This window comes from Sinocyclocheilus grahami, unplaced genomic scaffold (assembly GCF_001515645.1).
Source record: "Sinocyclocheilus grahami isolate Dianchi unplaced genomic scaffold, SAMN03320097.WGS_v1.1 scaffold113.1, whole genome shotgun sequence".
NCBI lineage: Eukaryota > Metazoa > Chordata > Actinopteri > Cypriniformes > Cyprinidae > Sinocyclocheilus > Sinocyclocheilus grahami.
In genome coordinates, this window is record NW_015505292.1 from 13,860 (window position 1) to 32,986 (window position 19,127).

The 19,127-nt window shown below is 35.6% G+C and overlaps 2 protein-coding genes across 2 annotated transcripts in view; both read right to left on the reverse strand.

The window, feature by feature from the left end:
* Nucleotides 1–921: 921 nt before the first annotated feature.
* On the reverse strand, nucleotides 922–16,698 carry LOC107589155 (alpha-parvin). The gene is made up of 13 exons (XM_016277509.1): nucleotides 16,386–16,698; nucleotides 11,756–11,845; nucleotides 11,586–11,656; nucleotides 11,391–11,493; nucleotides 11,116–11,256; nucleotides 10,465–10,580; nucleotides 9,089–9,147; nucleotides 8,124–8,143; nucleotides 7,458–7,519; nucleotides 7,314–7,382; nucleotides 3,079–3,180; nucleotides 2,619–2,691; nucleotides 922–1,414 (listed from the first exon to the last, which is right to left on the reverse strand). The coding sequence occupies exons 1-13, from the start codon at nucleotides 16,519–16,521 to the stop codon at nucleotides 1,338–1,340; spliced, it is 1,119 nt and encodes a 372-aa protein (XP_016132995.1). The 5' UTR covers nucleotides 16,522–16,698; the 3' UTR covers nucleotides 922–1,337.
* Nucleotides 16,699–17,629: 931 nt separating this feature from the next.
* Nucleotides 17,630–19,127, reverse strand: part of LOC107589188 (protein-methionine sulfoxide oxidase mical2b-like) — a 48,011-nt gene continuing 46,513 nt past the window's right edge. Inside the window, exon 33 of the mRNA XM_016277555.1 lies at nucleotides 17,630–17,992. Within this exon, the coding sequence (XP_016133041.1) occupies nucleotides 17,808–17,992 (185 nt within the window). The 3' untranslated portion in view covers nucleotides 17,630–17,807. The remainder of the gene's footprint in view (nucleotides 17,993–19,127) is intronic.

Below are 19,127 nucleotides of genomic sequence, written 5' to 3' on the forward strand. Positions count from 1 at the left end.
AACGGGAGAGACCGTTCGAAAGGGAACACTCTGGTTACTTATGTAACCTTAGTTCCCTGAGATAAGAGAACGAGAGTTGCGTAAGCTGCTGTGCTAAAAGGTTGCAGGCGAGTCAATGACTGTCGCTTCAGTTGAAAGATTCTGACAAAATGGTGCTCAGTGCCGACTTATATAGTAGTCAGTTCCAACCCTTTTGGTGGGTTGAAGCCCCATTTATTCGTGCAGCTACAAGAATGTGAACAAATCAGGCTTCGGGTATTAAGAGTAAACAGGAGTTTCCCCATAAGCGTTTAATGCCATGCTCGTACCCTTATCTTAGGGAACCAAGGTTATGTTAGTAACCGGACTAAAAGGTTTCTTGAAACCTTTTGTGAAAGCTAATAAATCGCTACATTCCCACCTAAAGATGACTGTTTATACTATCTCTCTCTCTCTCTCTCACACATACACACACACACACACACACGTCCTCAGGCACTGTCCAAAAGAAAGTCATTCAGACTTCTTGTTAAATTTTGGATTAATTTCAATAATGTTTACATTACATTAGTCTTCACTGTGTAAAGATAATTTAAACATTAAAGTTTCCATTAGGAAAGCTTCCACACAAGGGTTGTTAACATTGATAATAGAATACTCAATCATTATAGGTACCATTGCCATCTTGTGGTAAAAACAGACTAAAGCTGTTGTCAAGGAAATACTTTGACTGTTTCTACATAACATGAAAGCCCACTATAAACAGAAACCCATTTTGAGTGATTTAATGAAAGAATAGAACCTCTAGTTTATATCCCTTACAAAAAAATTCACCAATCATGGTTTCACAAAAAAGAAAAAAAGAAAAAACATGGTTAAAAAAAAAAAAGGGTAAATGTGAAAATCCTTAAAAATCAAGATGTGCTTTTACAGAAGAACTCATTACAAGTAACTAATTATTTGGTCAAACATCCACCTTAAATCTAATGCTGCTGCTCCTTGTTAAAGAGCTGATACTGTGAAAATAATATAGTGTTTTATTTGATATAATGTGTAGTGCAAGCTGGGTATTTTTTCTCATACGTCTGTTTAGGCACTTTAGGATTAATACATTAATACAAGGATTATACAGCTAATTGCATTTCCACAGGTAAAAGGCGAATGCAATCATCAAAAACATTTATATTCATAGTGTTATTTTCTTTAGTGTTTTTACATCCATCTAGACGACAAGAAAAATATTTAAGTCACAATTATTAGTTGTATAAGGGTATTGTACAATACTCCACAATAATTAACAACATGTTTTGTCTGTTTGTCAAAATAGCTGTCCACATTGACATATTTCCCATTTGAGCTCAATCCACATGCCTGTACCTGGTGAAAAGGTTGTAAAGAACTCGGAGAGTCGATTTTAGGTCACAATTCACAATATCTGGAATAAAACGGAAAAAAACACTCATTTTACAATTTGAGAACAAAAGCTTTCATAGTTACAATTGTCTTGGCCTGAAGAACCCTTGAGCAGTTAAAAAACACAGAGTGCACAGTTTCTTCAGTTCCAGTACATGTTTGAATTGATTTAAAGCATGAAGAGGATTTATGCAATGCCAAATAATGTGCCTGAGTCTTCAAGGACTCTGAACGACATAATGCAATCAACACACACGAATAAAAACCTAGACACACTTTTAACCTGAAAATCATTCAAATACACACAAAAACATGTACACGCACAGTATAAAGAATACTTTGAAACACTATAAACAATAGAGCTGTATTTGTGTAGTATTTATTCACATTTATGTCTTTGACAGACTCTTTTATCCATTCAAGGAACATATTTGATCAGTTCTTGCTTTCCCTAGAAATTAAAGCCATGACCTTGGCGTTTCTAGCAGCGTGCCCTTCTGTTTCAGCTACAGGAAGGCTGTTTTAGTATGTGTATATTATGGAGACTGTATACGGTATAGCATCTAATGTATATTGTGAACTGCTGATTTGTTAAACTAGCTCTAAAGAGAAGGTTGTTATTAATTCCATCTTACTTAGATTAAAATAACTCAATATTATATTAATTGTAACTATAATATTAATACTTTATCTATTATTATTACATATTATTTAACTATTTAAATATTAATTATTCGAAAAGGAGGGAAAAACAGCTAACTGACTATTGTTAGGTAAGGAAAATAGAACTATGTTTTTTTTAATTAAAATTAATAACTACATTTTCTTAACAAAACAAAAAATATTAATTAGCTGAAGGAAAAAGTAATAGCCAACCAAATAACTAGACTAATTTAAAACTAATTTTAATTAAATAAAAGACTATTTAAGAACAGACAATTATATATAAGCTATATTTTTTTATGTTTTATATATACTTATTATGTAACACAAGCCAACCCAAGAATGGCCCGTTTTTTATTTTATTTAAATATGTTTTCAATTATCTCTAAAAACCTTTGTATGTAACATTTAAGAAATGAACATTCAGGTTAAAAGAGGAACTCTTGCGAATTGGGAAAGTATCAGTAGCCAAGTACAGTTCTGACAAGACAAATCTTTTTTAAATGGCCTGTCAACCACACAATTGCAATGATAGGACTTGAAGAAAACAAAGCCGTAATTACCCTCAGGCCTGGGCTTGGGCCTCTCCAGGTCACCGTCCTGCATCAGCTCAAAGGAGAAAGACACATTATGAACCTGCAGGTAAAAAAGAAACTGTCATATTGTGACATCTTGAACGGCAAAAAAGGGCATGTGTTAAAAAAATAATAATAATTCCCAAAACTGGACTGTAGATGGACCTAAAGCAGTTATCTCTGAAGTCCATACACAAGCACTGGATATTAGAAAGATGCTACACATCACCCCACTTATCCGTTTCCTGTGCAGAGGCAGATTACAGATGCATCCTGGTGCGACATGCCCATTTGGCACAGGACGGGCCTGCTGGATGTGACCCAGGTGAGCAGCCTGTACCCTGGGCTGACTGTCAACACCACCCCCTCTCAACGACACTCAACACAGCACACCAGGGTGGCTTTCATACTGAAGCACGCTAACCGCAGACGCACTGCTAATTTATACCTTTTGGTCAAAATTCTCAGGCGTCAGGAAGAAGTTGTAGAGGGGGACAAAGTATCCTTCCAGAAGTCCCATCAGCAGGACCAGATACACACCATCTGCAAACTACAAACACACCTCAGTCAGAACAACACAATCCTGTCATAGACGTCAAATCAAGACTTTACATAACACACATAATTCTGACACACTAAAACTACTTTTATGTAGTTCAATTTATCAAAGATGACAGACATAATGTTACAAAAGATTTATACTGCAAATAAATGCTGTTCTTTCCATTCATCAAAGAATGCGGGGGAAAAAATTATTACGTTTTCACAAAAAGATTAATATTACAAATTAATATAAAACATTTTTTTTACACTTCTTGAGCACCACATCAGCATACTAGAATAATTTCTGAAGGATCATATGACTGAAGACTGGAGTAATGATGCTGAAAATTCAGCTTTGACAGCTTTGAATAAATTACATTTTAAAAATATATTAAAATTGAAGAGTTATTAGAAACTGTAACTATTTCACAAAATTAAAATTCTTACTGTATTTATGATCAAATAAATGCAGCCTTGGTGAGCATAAGATACTTTTTATATTAGAATTTGTGCTATATTTATTTATATTTACATTATAATAGAATTTTATATTAACCGGCAATCATTTTGCTTATTAGTTGATTAAAATATATTAATATGAAATATTTGCCAATCGTAAACAGTCAACAAATAAGATGAAGAATAACAACTTACATTTATATTTATGAAACAAAGCCATATCGTATGGGTTAAGTAAAAAAAAAAAAAAAACGTAAAATATAGAGATCTACTTTAAATGATATTTTTATGGTGCTTTAGTGTCCGTTTTGAAGCTTGAACGCCTGAGTTCCCATTGAAATTCCATGTTAAAGAGTGACCAGGACAGTCAAATAGGTTTGGAATGACATGAAGGGGAATAAATGATAACAGAATCAGAATTTTAATTCATTTATTGAACAAATGGTCTTTTATCATGTTGCTGCTGCTATCATTTTATTAAATCAATGTAATATATGATTTCTTGTCGCTTAGCACTTTCTTTTACCATAGTCACAATATATTTATTGTGCTGATCCATGTGTTACCTGTGTATCCAGTTCAGCTACTTCCAAGTTCAGTTTATTCAGGTGTTTGTTGACGAAGGTGATTAGAGTCTGCAGAAAACAGATGCAAATGTGGTCAGGTTTGTCCAAGAATGTAATTCGGCCAATATTTTGACTCTTTTGTACCTTCTTCACCACATTCAGCTTGTCAGGAGCATGATCCAACAAGGTATCAAACGCATCACGCTCTGAATACAAGAATACCTCATTAATTAGAAACACAACTGCAACTTTGAAAGGAATAGTAAACACTGGTGTTCAGAAGTTTGGGGTAGGTAAGATTTGTAAATGTTTCTGAAGATGAAAAAAAAGTTGCTTAATCTCACCAAGCCTGCATTTACTTTATCAAAGACACAATACAAACAGTAATTATTTAAAATAACTGCTTTAAAAAAAAAAAATTAAAAAAAAAATTTATATGGAGTGTAATTTTTTTTTCTTTTATTCAAAGCTGAATTTTCAGCAGCTATTTTTACATTTTTCAGTGTCACATGATCCTTCAGAAATCGTTCTAATATGCTGATTTGTTGCTCAAGAAACATTTCTTATTATTAACGTAGAAAGTTTAATATTTGCTGCTTAATATTTTTGTGGAAACCTTGATACATTTTCTTTGATAAATAGAAAGAAAGAAAGAATATAAAAGTCTTCACCATCACTTCTGGTCAATTTAATACATCCTTGCTGAATAAAGGTATTCATTTCTTTCAAAAACGTACTAACCCCAAACTTTTGAACAGTAGTGTGTTTAACATCTACATTTTAATGGATGGAAATTTTAATAACACTCACCATGTCTGCCAGATAATGCCCTATGAACATAAAAATATATATATATGACTGAAACATTAAATTATGATTGAACTTGTTAATAGCATATACACATATAAGAATGCAGTTAGAAAATCATCACATAACATCAATATAACAGTTGTTGTCCGATATGTAATTGTCTGCCATCACGTAATGCTCAATTAAAGTTAATCTATAAAAACACTAATAATTTAACAACATCGTTAGATTAAATCTTTAGCAAATCTTGTATCCAGAATAGGAATATACTGTACATTATAATGTTGTGGTGCTTATAGCATTTAAAATGAGTGATTTTATTTATTTGTTTATTATCGTGTTGAATTTTAATAATCAGTCATTTATCAGCAAGAATTTTATTATTGCATGCAATGCAAATTAGGCATTTCATTTATCTCCTGTACAGCATGGGAGGCAATTTGTCGCTCTTAATTCCACGGTCACTGAAAGCCAGGCGGCTGTCATTTGGGTGTGTGGAAGGGTGATCAAATTGATCGGGCAAGTCTGGGACAGCCCTGGACAGGGCTTCCTCCCCATGAGGCCCCCTCCTCCTCACTCTCTAATCACTCCTGCCAGCCATCGGCCTGGGCAGCAGCAGCTATTGTGTGTGCGATGACAGCCTCGGGAAGTACTCCACAAACACACACATACAAGTGCAAAAACACACACTTATCTCCCTAGTTGCCAGGTGCCTGCTGGACCGCTATACAGTCAGCTGTGCACATATGTGTGTGTGTGTGTGTGTGTGTGTGTGTGTGTGTCCGCACAAAGGGTGACGAAACAGCACCAAATCTAATCCAAATGCCATCTTGTAATCAACGATCTACCGCATACTGATTGAAACATATGAAAGAAATCATTACAAAAGGTGCAAAAGATTATTAAACCCTGATATTGACATTTATTAACACATGGGGGTGAAATCTGGAAATTAGGGTTGTCACACTGACGTACTCTGTGTTGCCAGTAATCTCCTCCATAACCTGACGGGATTGAAGAATGCCCTCTCGTTTCTAAGAGAAAGGAAAAAGGAACAGATTGAATATGAACAGGAGCCAGAAATCTCTAGAAGACTTAAACGGCTATCGTTTGTCCTATCAAAATATCTGTTATGGGAAAACAATGAGTTCCTCTAGTCAGGCACAACAGGAGAAATGCAAGATGATTTTTCAAATCCATTCTCCTACATGAACGTTAATTATAGATATATAAATGTATAATTTAAAAATTATTACTAATTAAAATGACTGCAAGATGTTACTAAGTTTGACTATTTTTCCAGGTATGAAAATGTCCTAATATTTCCAATTTTTCCTTGACTATATCAACATCAAAAGCAAGACAAGACAGAAAAAAAATTAATAAATAAAAATTAAACATCGATATCAGCAAGCTAGCATCAGTTACTGGAGATAATTAGCTTTAGAAATTAAGGCTAACTGACAATAACCATACATATTTGATTCAATATCAAAAGAAAAAAGCAAGTAAATATTGACTATAATCATGAGTATTTGAATTAGCTTCAGAAATTCAGGACTGTAACCTTCCATATTAGGTTCAAAATCAAAACAAAGCAAGAAAATATGAACTATTACCATTAGTATTGATTTAGTACCAAAGTTAAGCAAAAATACTTTGAAAGAAATTGAGACAAAAGGCAAAATACAGATGGCATAAAAATCAGTAAGCTAGCGTCAGTTACTAAAGCTTATTAGCTTTCATCTGCATTTTCTATTCTGACTTGCTTTCCTTCCTCAAAGAAATTGACAAAACCTGGTAATTCAAAAACAACAAATACACCTTTTTGTGTGATTTTGTGGAGATCTGTGAGAAAATTTGTCTGACAAGTTTATCAGAGAGCATTTTAAATGCAAACATAACTGTCGCTTGATGTTATCTACTTCTAGCATCATAACAGCAAAGATGTATCAGCAGTTAGAGAACATTACGGTCAAAAAAAAAAAAAACGTAAAATATAGAGATCTACTTTAAATGATATTTTTATGGTGCTTTAGTGTCCGTTTTGAAGCTTGAACGCCTGAGTTCCCATTGAAATTCCATGTTAAAGAGTGACCAGGACAGTCAAATAGGTTTGGAATGACATGAAGGGGAATAAATGATAACAGAATCAGAATTTTAATTCATTTATTGAACAAATGGTCTTTTATCATGTTGCTGCTGCTATCATTTTATTAAATCAATGTAATATATGATTTCTTGTCGCTTAGCACTTTCTTTTACCATAGTCACAATATATTTATTGTGCTGATCCATGTGTTACCTGTGTATCCAGTTCAGCTACTTCCAAGTTCAGTTTATTCAGGTGTTTGTTGACGAAGGTGATTAGAGTCTGCAGAAAACAGATGCAAATGTGGTCAGGTTTGTCCAAGAATGTAATTCGGCCAATATTTTGACTCTTTTGTACCTTCTTCACCACATTCAGCTTGTCAGGAGCATGATCCAACAAGGTATCAAACGCATCACGCTCTGAATACAAGAATACCTCATTAATTAGAAACACAACTGCAACTTTGAAAGGAATAGTAAACACTGGTGTTCAGAAGTTTGGGGTAGGTAAGATTTGTAAATGTTTCTGAAGATGAAAAAAAAGTTGCTTAATCTCACCAAGCCTGCATTTACTTTATCAAAGACACAATACAAACAGTAATTATTTAAAATAACTGCTTTAAAAAAAAAAAATTAAAAAAAAAATTTATATGGAGTGTAATTTTTTTTTCTTTTATTCAAAGCTGAATTTTCAGCAGCTATTTTTACATTTTTCAGTGTCACATGATCCTTCAGAAATCGTTCTAATATGCTGATTTGTTGCTCAAGAAACATTTCTTATTATTAACGTAGAAAGTTTAATATTTGCTGCTTAATATTTTTGTGGAAACCTTGATACATTTTCTTTGATAAATAGAAAGAAAGAAAGAATATAAAAGTCTTCACCATCACTTCTGGTCAATTTAATACATCCTTGCTGAATAAAGGTATTCATTTCTTTCAAAAACGTACTAACCCCAAACTTTTGAACAGTAGTGTGTTTAACATCTACATTTTAATGGATGGAAATTTTAATAACACTCACCATGTCTGCCAGATAATGCCCTATGAACATAAAAATATATATATATGACTGAAACATTAAATTATGATTGAACTTGTTAATAGCATATACACATATAAGAATGCAGTTAGAAAATCATCACATAACATCAATATAACAGTTGTTGTCCGATATGTAATTGTCTGCCATCACGTAATGCTCAATTAAAGTTAATCTATAAAAACACTAATAATTTAACAACATCGTTAGATTAAATCTTTAGCAAATCTTGTATCCAGAATAGGAATATACTGTACATTATAATGTTGTGGTGCTTATAGCATTTAAAATGAGTGATTTTATTTATTTGTTTATTATCGTGTTGAATTTTAATAATCAGTCATTTATCAGCAAGAATTTTATTATTGCATGCAATGCAAATTAGGCATTTCATTTATCTCCTGTACAGCATGGGAGGCAATTTGTCGCTCTTAATTCCACGGTCACTGAAAGCCAGGCGGCTGTCATTTGGGTGTGTGGAAGGGTGATCAAATTGATCGGGCAAGTCTGGGACAGCCCTGGACAGGGCTTCCTCCCCATGAGGCCCCCTCCTCCTCACTCTCTAATCACTCCTGCCAGCCATCGGCCTGGGCAGCAGCAGCTATTGTGTGTGCGATGACAGCCTCGGGAAGTACTCCACAAACACACACATACAAGTGCAAAAACACACACTTATCTCCCTAGTTGCCAGGTGCCTGCTGGACCGCTATACAGTCAGCTGTGCACATATGTGTGTGTGTGTGTGTGTGTGTGTCCGCACAAAGGGTGACGAAACAGCACCAAATCTAATCCAAATGCCATCTTGTAATCAACGATCTACCGCATACTGATTGAAACATATGAAAGAAATCATTACAAAAGGTGCAAAAGATTATTAAACCCTGATATTGACATTTATTAACACATGGGGGTGAAATCTGGAAATTAGGGTTGTCACACTGACGTACTCTGTGTTGCCAGTAATCTCCTCCATAACCTGACGGGATTGAAGAATGCCCTCTCGTTTCTAAGAGAAAGGAAAAAGGAACAGATTGAATATGAACAGGAGCCAGAAATCTCTAGAAGACTTAAACGGCTATCGTTTGTCCTATCAAAATATCTGTTATGGGAAAACAATGAGTTCCTCTAGTCAGGCACAACAGGAGAAATGCAAGATGATTTTTCAAATCCATTCTCCTACATGAACGTTAATTATAGATATATAAATGTATAATTTAAAAATTATTACTAATTAAAATGACTGCAAGATGTTACTAAGTTTGACTATTTTTCCAGGTATGAAAATGTCCTAATATTTCCAATTTTTCCTTGACTATATCAACATCAAAAGCAAGACAAGACAGAAAAAAAATTAATAAATAAAAATTAAACATCGATATCAGCAAGCTAGCATCAGTTACTGGAGATAATTAGCTTTAGAAATTAAGGCTAACTGACAATAACCATACATATTTGATTCAATATCAAAAGAAAAAAGCAAGTAAATATTGACTATAATCATGAGTATTTGAATTAGCTTCAGAAATTCAGGACTGTAACCTTCCATATTAGGTTCAAAATCAAAACAAAGCAAGAAAATATGAACTATTACCATTAGTATTGATTTAGTACCAAAGTTAAGCAAAAATACTTTGAAAGAAATTGAGACAAAAGGCAAAATACAGATGGCATAAAAATCAGTAAGCTAGCGTCAGTTACTAAAGCTTATTAGCTTTCATCTGCATTTTCTATTCTGACTTGCTTTCCTTCCTCAAAGAAATTGACAAAACCTGGTAATTCAAAAACAACAAATACACCTTTTTGTGTGATTTTGTGGAGATCTGTGAGAAAATTTGTCTGACAAGTTTATCAGAGAGCATTTTAAATGCAAACATAACTGTCGCTTGATGTTATCTACTTCTAGCATCATAACAGCAAAGATGTATCAGCAGTTAGAGAACATTACGGTCTAAAACAGAGGTTACGTACCTGAACCACAACCACCTGAATGGACACATGGTCAGGGAGGCGAATGGGGGCTCTGAAGTGCTGTGAGAGCGCCACCAACAGGTGAAGGATGGCCACAATGCTCTTAGCGTGAACCGCTAGTAAATAGTGTAAAAAAAATAAAAAATATTACATTTAGGTCTTACATTCCTTAGTTTCATTTAAATATTTGTGTGATTTTGTGGAGATCTGTGAGAAAATTTGTCTGACAAGTTTATCAGAGAGCATTTTAAATGCAAACATAACTGTCGCTTGATGTTATCTACTTCTAGCATCATAACAGCAAAGATGTATCAGCAGTTAGAGAACATTACGGTCTAAAACAAAGGTTACGTACCTGAACCACAACCACCTGAATGGACACATGGTCAGGGAGGCGAATGGGGGCTCTGAAGTGCTGTGAGAGCGCCACCAACAGGTGAAGGATGGCCACAATGCTCTTAGCGTGAACCGCTAGTAAATAGTGTAAAAAAATAAACAATAAAATAAAATAAAAAAATATTACATTTAGGTCTTACATTCCTTAGTTTCATTTGAATTAATTAAAACCAGTATTGGCACGAAACAAGCTGAGATGTAGCTTCAGCTCTGTGAATTGTTACTTAAGGACACAGGATTGATGTTCACTTCCATTTAATACAAAAATCAATAGTGCATAAATCTCTCTGCCTCATAAAACACAATAAAACGACCTGCAATATCTTTAGTGTCTCTTCCACATAAGTGGAGGGATTGAAATCCACTAAAAGATACTGTTACATCACTTTAAGTGTTTTCCAAGCCTTTGAAGCTCAAAGCTACGAGAAGCACCCATTAATAGCGTTTTAAACCGACGTTACTTTGTTGTAAAGCCGTTTTGTGCACCACAGCATGTCTAAGTGGACACTTTAAGACTCACTGCCTAATACAGGTCCATTTTTAACAGCGCATAACACTTGTCTTATTTAGGAGCATTTGAATGTGTCATGCTGGAGCTCTAGGGACCTACAGTCGACGTTCCACTTGATGCTCCTGGTGGAGACCTTCAGAGCATCATTGATCCTTTCCAGAACCGTCTGCAGCTTTTGTTTCTGGGCAATCTCAGATTGGGTCACCTCTGCAACATTCAGCTTCTCACCTTCAAGCTTTTCTACAGAACGGAAACATAGAGAAGACGGAGATCGGAGAAGTTCTCTAGGAGTTCAGGTAGATATTTCTTGGATATTTAGTCAAATGTAACCAATCCAAACCAGCCATACTGTAAAATAAGCAGAGACTGTTTACCAAAGAGCTTCTGGAGAACCTGTCCGTCATAGAGATCTTCAGCCAGGTCCTTCACGATGATCCTTTCCCCAACCAGAACATCGTTGATCCAGTCGATGAGCACCTAATTTGGGCATAATCATGGACGTACAGGTTTGGAACGACATGAGGGTGAATATGTAATGACAGAATTGACATTTTTGGTTTTTAACAAACCTTCATGAGTTCCTGGAGTTTTTGGTCATTTTTTGAGTTGGGGTCCACCATGGTGCGGACTTCATTTTCCTCTGTGAAGAAGAGAAAGAGACAGGCAGGAGGACGTTGTAAGGGCATATTATTAACCTGAGCGAGCATCAATTGAATAATGAGGCTACGGGTTCACCTACCTAGCATGATGTCCTCAGGATGAAGCTCAAAAGGTGTGGGACTCAGGGGGAGATTAATGGCGTTCATCCCCTCCTCCTGCAGCTCAGATACTACAGAATACAGGACACATTGTGTGAGAGATGACAAATTATTTCTGTATAAAAAAAGGAAAAGAAATTGAGTATGGTTTTTTTCGCCTTCATATTATTGCTGTTATACAAGTGGTTGACAATATATTCATTTACCTTGTTAGATTATAATGAGTGCCACTACTTTTACTATAGATAGCTAGGGATTAGGATCTTTTTAACTTCCCAAACTTAAGTCAATATGAAAAACCATTAACAAGCCAATTTACTTCTGCAATCTGACATACTTTACAGTGAAAGTGGATATTACTGTACACTACTGTTGAAAAGTTTTTAAGAAATTAATACTTTTCAGCATGGACTAAATAACCAAAAGTTTCAGTAAAGACATTAATAATGTCAAAAAGATTTCTGCTGTATTTCAAATAAATGCTGTTCTTTTGAACTTGAAATATCAACGATTCATCAAAGAATCCTAAAAAAAATGTATCACGGTTTCCACAAATCTATTACTTTTTCTAAACTACATTGTTTTCAGCATTGATAAGACTAATAAGAAATGTTTATTGAGCACCAAATGAACATTTTAGAATTATCTATTACATTTTTAAAAGATATTAAAATAGAAAACAATTATTTAAAATGATCAATATTTCATAGTATTACTGCTTTTATTGCATGTTTGATAAAAAAAAGGTGCCTTGGTGAGAAGAGACTTATTTTAAAAACATTTTTTTTTTTTACTTTCTGAAACCAAACTTTTAAACCGTAGTGTAGGCTATATTATATTCATAAAGTAGTAAATAATTAATAAATGAATAAATACAATTATGTTAAAAATTCAATATATTACATTTGTATTTATAAATGTTAAATATTAAATTAAACAAAGTAATTAAATATTATTGTTTGTGCTATGAACAATATTTAGCCACAATAGTCTCAGAGTCATCAGGATGGTTTTAATTTTTTCGCTTGGCCCAGTACAAGCAACCACCACAAAAACACCTTAGCAACTGCATAGCAACACCCTGGCATCACAGTTCACATTTTCAGAAGAAAATGTAAAAATGCATATATTTATTAGGCTTTTATTAGAACTTCAGGGCATCAACATTTTCAGCATCCTCAGAGAAACAACCCAGCTCCTCGCTCCCACTGCAACCCAGCATGCATCACCGTCAACAGCGCTGATTATGGGGATGCGAACATCCTGTGCTGGATTCCAGAGGCCTCCCATGGAGGACGATATCATATTAATCAACACCCTCTCGACCTCACGCACAGCTGCTCTCCCGCTGCTTCTTCTCACTGATGTGGGGGTCACATAAAATCCAACGGCACGACAAAGACGCCATGTATCTTGTACTACGGTGAGCATTAAGGTTAACGTGTGACTGGGCAGATGTTTCACAATTCAAGCACAATTTCTTCAGAAATTGTCCAGTTAGCAAGAACTCCACCAGAAGATCTTGCTTTCATGGTGCATTTTGAAGCTTTAACTGACATTATTGTATATGGAAAGAGCTGCATTTAAAATCACAGGGGAAAAAAACTGTATATGGGTTTGGAATGACATGAAGGTGACTAAATAATAATTTCTTTTCTTTCAACGCTTTAAGTAGTGGAAGTCATCATGCACCCTTTTAATTTATATTTCCAAATGTGGAACGAAAGCAATAAACATAAAATGCACTGCCTCCTGGGTACAAGCCACAAAATAGTCCTCATCAAATCATACATCAATTACCCATCCAGACTTCTCATCTTGTGTGCGGGTGAATAAGAGACAGAGAAATAGACAGTCAGAGTATCAGAAGGCTCAGCTGCTTTTTCCTCTAATTCAGTCTTGCGAGGGCTGATGGATGCTGCGCAAGCATTACAGAAGTGCACTCTGGGAATCGTGCAAACCCAGAAGAACTACTCTAATGTAATGGCACACAGACTAATTTACTTACTGGATAAGAGGACAAGAAGACTAATATATTTTTATTTGTTAAGGATGTGGATCACTATAGCTTGTCAGGATTATTATTGGGTTCTGTAATCTAGCGCTGCAGCTGTTCTTGTTTCAAAGCTGAGGTGACTCCGTTCTCAAGCCTCGTCCAGACAGAATACCTTACATGGCTAGAAGAATACTGCCAAACTGGGGAGAAGGGTCTGGCTGCAGACTTGCACTCTCAGACACTTGCGCTTCCGCTAGCGACGTCACTTGCAGTCTTTTTTATTTTTATTTTGTTCTATTTATTGATTACTTTTTGTTTGAATCTCTCAACATTTTACAACAGTAGTCAGATGAAGACAGCTCTTAAGAGCACTTTATAATGTGCCAACCTGTGATTTCAGGTCTATAAATGGCTGATTAGTGTTTCTCAAGACTGTAGTCTAGAGGTTTTTGTCAGAATGATTTGATGACTCGGACAATTTCAGGTGTGGTTGAATACTTTGAAATATTTGTATAATCTTGCCTCCAGGGTGCATACTTTAAAGTGCTACTTGCCAAAATGGAGTACAAAAAAAATCTCTTAAAAGGTAAAGTCTTAACCGAACTGCTATTCATAGTTGTGATGCGGTTTTGACGTCAGTGCGTCATTGAGCACAGTCAATTTCAACACTGCTGGTAATAAAAAAAAAATATTTTTTTAAAGTTTAAAAGTGCTGGTCAATAGTTAACTACCGTCAGCTGTTTGGTTACTAACATTCTTCAAAATATCTTCTTTTGATTAGTGTTTCTCAAGACTGTAGTCTAGAGGTTTTTGTCAGAATGATTTGATGACTCGGACAATTTCAGGTGTGGTTGAATACTTTGAAATATTTGTATAATCTTGCCTCCAGGGTGCATACTTTAAAGTGCTACTTGCCAAAATGGAGTACAAAAAAAATCTCTTAAAGGTAAAGTCTTAACCGAACTGCTATTCATAGTTGTGATGCGGTTTTGACGTCAGTGCGTCATTGAGCACAGTCAATTTCAACACTGCTGGTAATAAAAAAATATATATTTTTTTAAAGTTTAAAAGTGCTGGTCAATAGTTAACTACCGTCAGCTGTTTGGTTACTAACATTCTTCAAAATATCTTCTTTTGTGCTCAACAGAAGAAACTCTTACAGGTTTGGAACAATTTGAGGGTGAGTAAATGAGAGAATTTGAATTTAGGGTCAACTATCCCTTTAATGAGGTTAAGTTACAATAACATAACCATTGCGATATATTTCCTGTATGTTTTATTTCTAACATTTTTACTACTTCCCTTTTGTAATTGTATTTCCGCCCTATTTGTCAAATCAGTTAACTCTTCGCTTCTCTAAGCACTATGAGCTGGACATGTTTAAAGGGTTAGTTCACCCAAAAAAATGAAAATTCTGTCATTAATTTCAAACCCGTAAGACCTTCGTTCTTCTTCGGAACACAAATTAAGATATTTTTGATGGAATCTGAGAGCTGTCTGACCTTGCACAGACTGCAACGCAACTGAAATGTTCCCAAGTCCAGAAACGTAGCAAGGAGATCTGTAAAATAATCCATGTGACATCAGTGGTTCATCCGCAATTATACGAAGCTATGAGAATACTTTTTGCGCGCGAAAGGAAAAAAATAACGACTTTATTCAACAATTCGTCTCCTCTGTATCACCCTGGTGCCATTTTGGAGGTATGCTGTTCTGTGTCAGCTGCGTCACACGGATACACTGTTTCCGTTCAGATCACATCACAACAACGTAGGAAACCGATCCGGCGTGACGCAGTTGACACAGAACAACATACGCCATTTACATCCAGCGGATATTCTCCAAAATGTCACCAGGGTAATGCGGAGGAGATGAATTGTTGAATAAAGTCGTTATTTTTTTCCTTTTGCGCACAAAAAGTATTCTCGTTGTGTCGTATAATTGCGGATGAACCACTGAGGTCACATGGATTATTTTACAGATCTCTTTACTACGTTTCTGGACTTGGGAACATTTCAGTTGCGTTGCGGTCTATGCAGGGTCAGACAGCTCTCAGATTCCATCAAAAATATCTTAATTTGTGTTCGAAGATGAACGAAGGTCTTACAGGGTTTGAAACGCAATGAGGGTGAGTAATTAATGACAGAAGTTTCATTTTTGGGTGAACGAACCCTTTAAAAGAGACGGTTCTCGATTCAATGAATCGATTCAACTGAATTGGAGAAACGCAAGGACTGATTCAGTTTGATTCGTAAACGAATCGCTCAGAGCGCTTTTGTAAATTGATTCATTAAAAAGATCCGACTCAAAAGAACAATTCGTCCGCGAATCGAACATCGCTTGATGAAAGCGGCGCAAACTTTGGAATGTAAACATCACATTTTTCGCCACTTTAAAAACACCCCGTTGTCATTTCTTTTTCGAATTTTAAAGTGTACATAAGAAATGCTGACCGTGTTAAAAAACTATTCTTGCGCCCGTACAATAGTTAGAGGAGGGAATTCTTCAGACTTCTGAATAAGTTGTGTAGTAACTTGAGGACTTCACAGCAAAACTGTCATGACTAGTTCGTTTGTTTAATGTTCAGAACGCGAAATATTAAACTCAATCGCTACCTTCTTTCGCCTTTTTCCTTCTGGCCAGAGTCCCACCAAGTTTCCCCAGAAATGAGTCATCTTTCTTTCGGGAGGACGGAGACTTTGGAGTTGGCGACTTTGGAGAGGACGGAGATTTCTGCGGGGAAGACGCCATCGGTTCAAACAAACCACCATGGACAGAAAAGTGTCAATAATAAGTGATTTCCCCCGCTGAGGGAGTTAGTCAAATCCCAGGAACGGAAACGGAATTCCAGCTATTTGCCCAGCCTTCTAAAACTAGCTTCCCTTATCCTTTGATCCCACCCTCTTTTCCTAAGGGAGACTGTTCAGAAAGTTCATCGTAGTGAGTTGCCAATATCATATGTTACTCATTATAATATGAGTCCAATTTTATTATTACTGCCTTGAGTTATGATGCGCCGAATGTAAAACAATGCATACAAAAAATAAAAATAAAATAAAAAATGACCGACTTTACACGATTTGCTTAAACGAGCTTTTTAATACTAAATATATTAATGTAATACTTTTATATTTTTCAAATGTTAACATTTAAAATTATTCTTAATATATTTTCATATTTATACTTATGCTTGTAAATTTATAGAGCCTACATTTTAAAATTAATATGCAAATAAAAAATAAGCAATATTTTATATTTTTATAATATAACATACAATATTCTTATTATATTTTAATATACATAAACTTTTAGAAAATATAAAACTTAACAGTATTCCTAATTATTTTCAGTCTTAGTATAATGTACATTTACAGAAATTAAACATTCAAATTCACATTTAATCTTTTTTTGAAGATATTTAGGGGAGTCAACTCATTGTTTTTAAATTTATTAAATAAATGACACAAGGCAACAGACAGACAAAAATAAAACCAGAGCCATTTGGACATTTTCTTAAGCACTTCTTGATTCTTGAAACAATGATATTTGGTTTTACTTTAGAAATAGCTGCAATTTTAGGTCACTTAAGATATCCTGTTCATTGCGAGACTAAAAGACAAACAAAAACTCAACAGACACACTTTATCACTGCCATTAAACTTTGGCCTCTATTGGAATATTTACTGATGAACGGAACAAACATTCATTAAGAGTTTCAACAAAACAGGAAGATAAATTAAACAAGTCCAAGAAAAATAGCTTTAACTAAATACCATTGCACCAGAGTGAATAACATTTGTAGTCAGTCCTCTCACCTTTTTGAAACATACATTATTTTCAGTCAATAAAGAGGCACGTGTTTGGTTTTTGGTTTATTTCTTTTCAAGAACACAAGGCAGCATTCAGTTGGGTTTGATTAAACAAGCGTGTTACAGTGTGTTCAAGATCCAGAAGCTGATCTTCAAATAAGGCTTTCTCAGTCTAAAGTAGTTCTTCATGCAGGTCAGTACAGCAGATCTTCATCCAGTGCGAGAAGTTCAGGTCCAGTGGAACTGATAGCCTCTGGAGAGGATCATGCTCTCCAGATCGCTGTCCTCCGCTTTCTCCTTCAGCCGTTGCTCCTCCAGCAGACTCACCAGTTTGTCTCTGTTCTCCACCACCTTCATGATCTCCACCAGCAGGCTCTGCTCCTCTGCCAGCTCACTCGCACTCTTCTCACAGTCTAGAAATGGAGGGAATACAAAGAGAGGCCTATCGTCAATAATGAGGTAAAATATTGCCCACATAACATTTTCACCATGTAACAAGGTTTAATCACTTTGAATAACATCAAATATATTGTATGATAAGCATGACATCATAATCAAGTATTACACAATGACACCTCTGTGTTCTGCAGCAATCACAGGCTTAAAGCTGCATGTGTCTCACTGGTAAACAGTGAGCTTCATCACTATCAAGAACTAAAACAAACTTGTGTTTGCCGGAGGCTGAGGGACCAACCACTGACTTGCAAATTAAGACACGATCACCTTCCTCAGCAGCTATCAATACCTGTTCACAAGTAAATGCGCCACCACTTACAATGTTATTATTCTAACAACCAATTATCCAATCCCATATCCAATATTAAGGTGGCGAAAAGTCTGTATGCACAAAAACTAAGAAGCTATTTCGCAAATAACAGAGACTCACAGCGGTTGGGGCAGGGATTTAAGACTATCACTGACTACAAGCCCCCTCCCCTGCAGGTATGCCACAACGACTCCTCTTTATCAGATGATCTAAATGACTTCTATGCATGTTTTGAGGCCAATAACATCACTCAAGCACGAATGCTTTCATCATCACCCAGTGACCAGGCACCCCAGGTGTCAACACCTGAAGTTAAAAAGGCCCTTCTCAGAGTTAACTCACTTAAGGCTCTAGGGCCAGACAGCATTCCTGGACGTGTTTTAAAGGGGTCATATGATGTTGCTAAAAAGAACATTATTTTGTGTATTTGGTGTAATGAAATGCGTTTATGCGATTTAAGGTGTACGTTATTGTTTCTCCTCTATGCCCCACCTTTTTGAAACACCTCGATTTTTACAAAGCTCATCGGTCTGAAAAGCGAGGTGTGCTCTGATTGGCCAGCTATCCAGTGCGTTGTGATTGGCCGAATACCTCAAGCGTGTGATGGAAATGTTACACCCCTTACCATATTGTGATGCGCTGTCCAGCCGGAGCGACGAGACAAAAACATTAAAACCCATTATAAACTAGGCATTTGTTGCATCCAGTGGGGACATAATTACAGATTATAATGACTTATACTGTCTTTTTATGCATTGCATTGCATGAGTGAGCGGAGTGGG

Bases quoted from the DNA above. Each gene is read 5' to 3' on its own strand.
- LOC107589155 (XM_016277509.1), bottom strand. From the start codon at position 16,521: ATGGCGTCTTCCCCGCAGAAATCTCCGTCCTCTCCAAAGTCGCCAACT. The intron at 10,581-11,115 runs GTAGGTCCCTAG...ACTATTTACTAG, and splicing joins CATCAAGTGGAACGTCGACT to CGGTTCACGCTAAGAGCATT. The intron at 8,144-9,088 runs GTACGTCAGTGT...TTATGTTCATAG, and splicing joins GAGATTACTGGCAACACAGA to GGCATTATCTGGCAGACATG.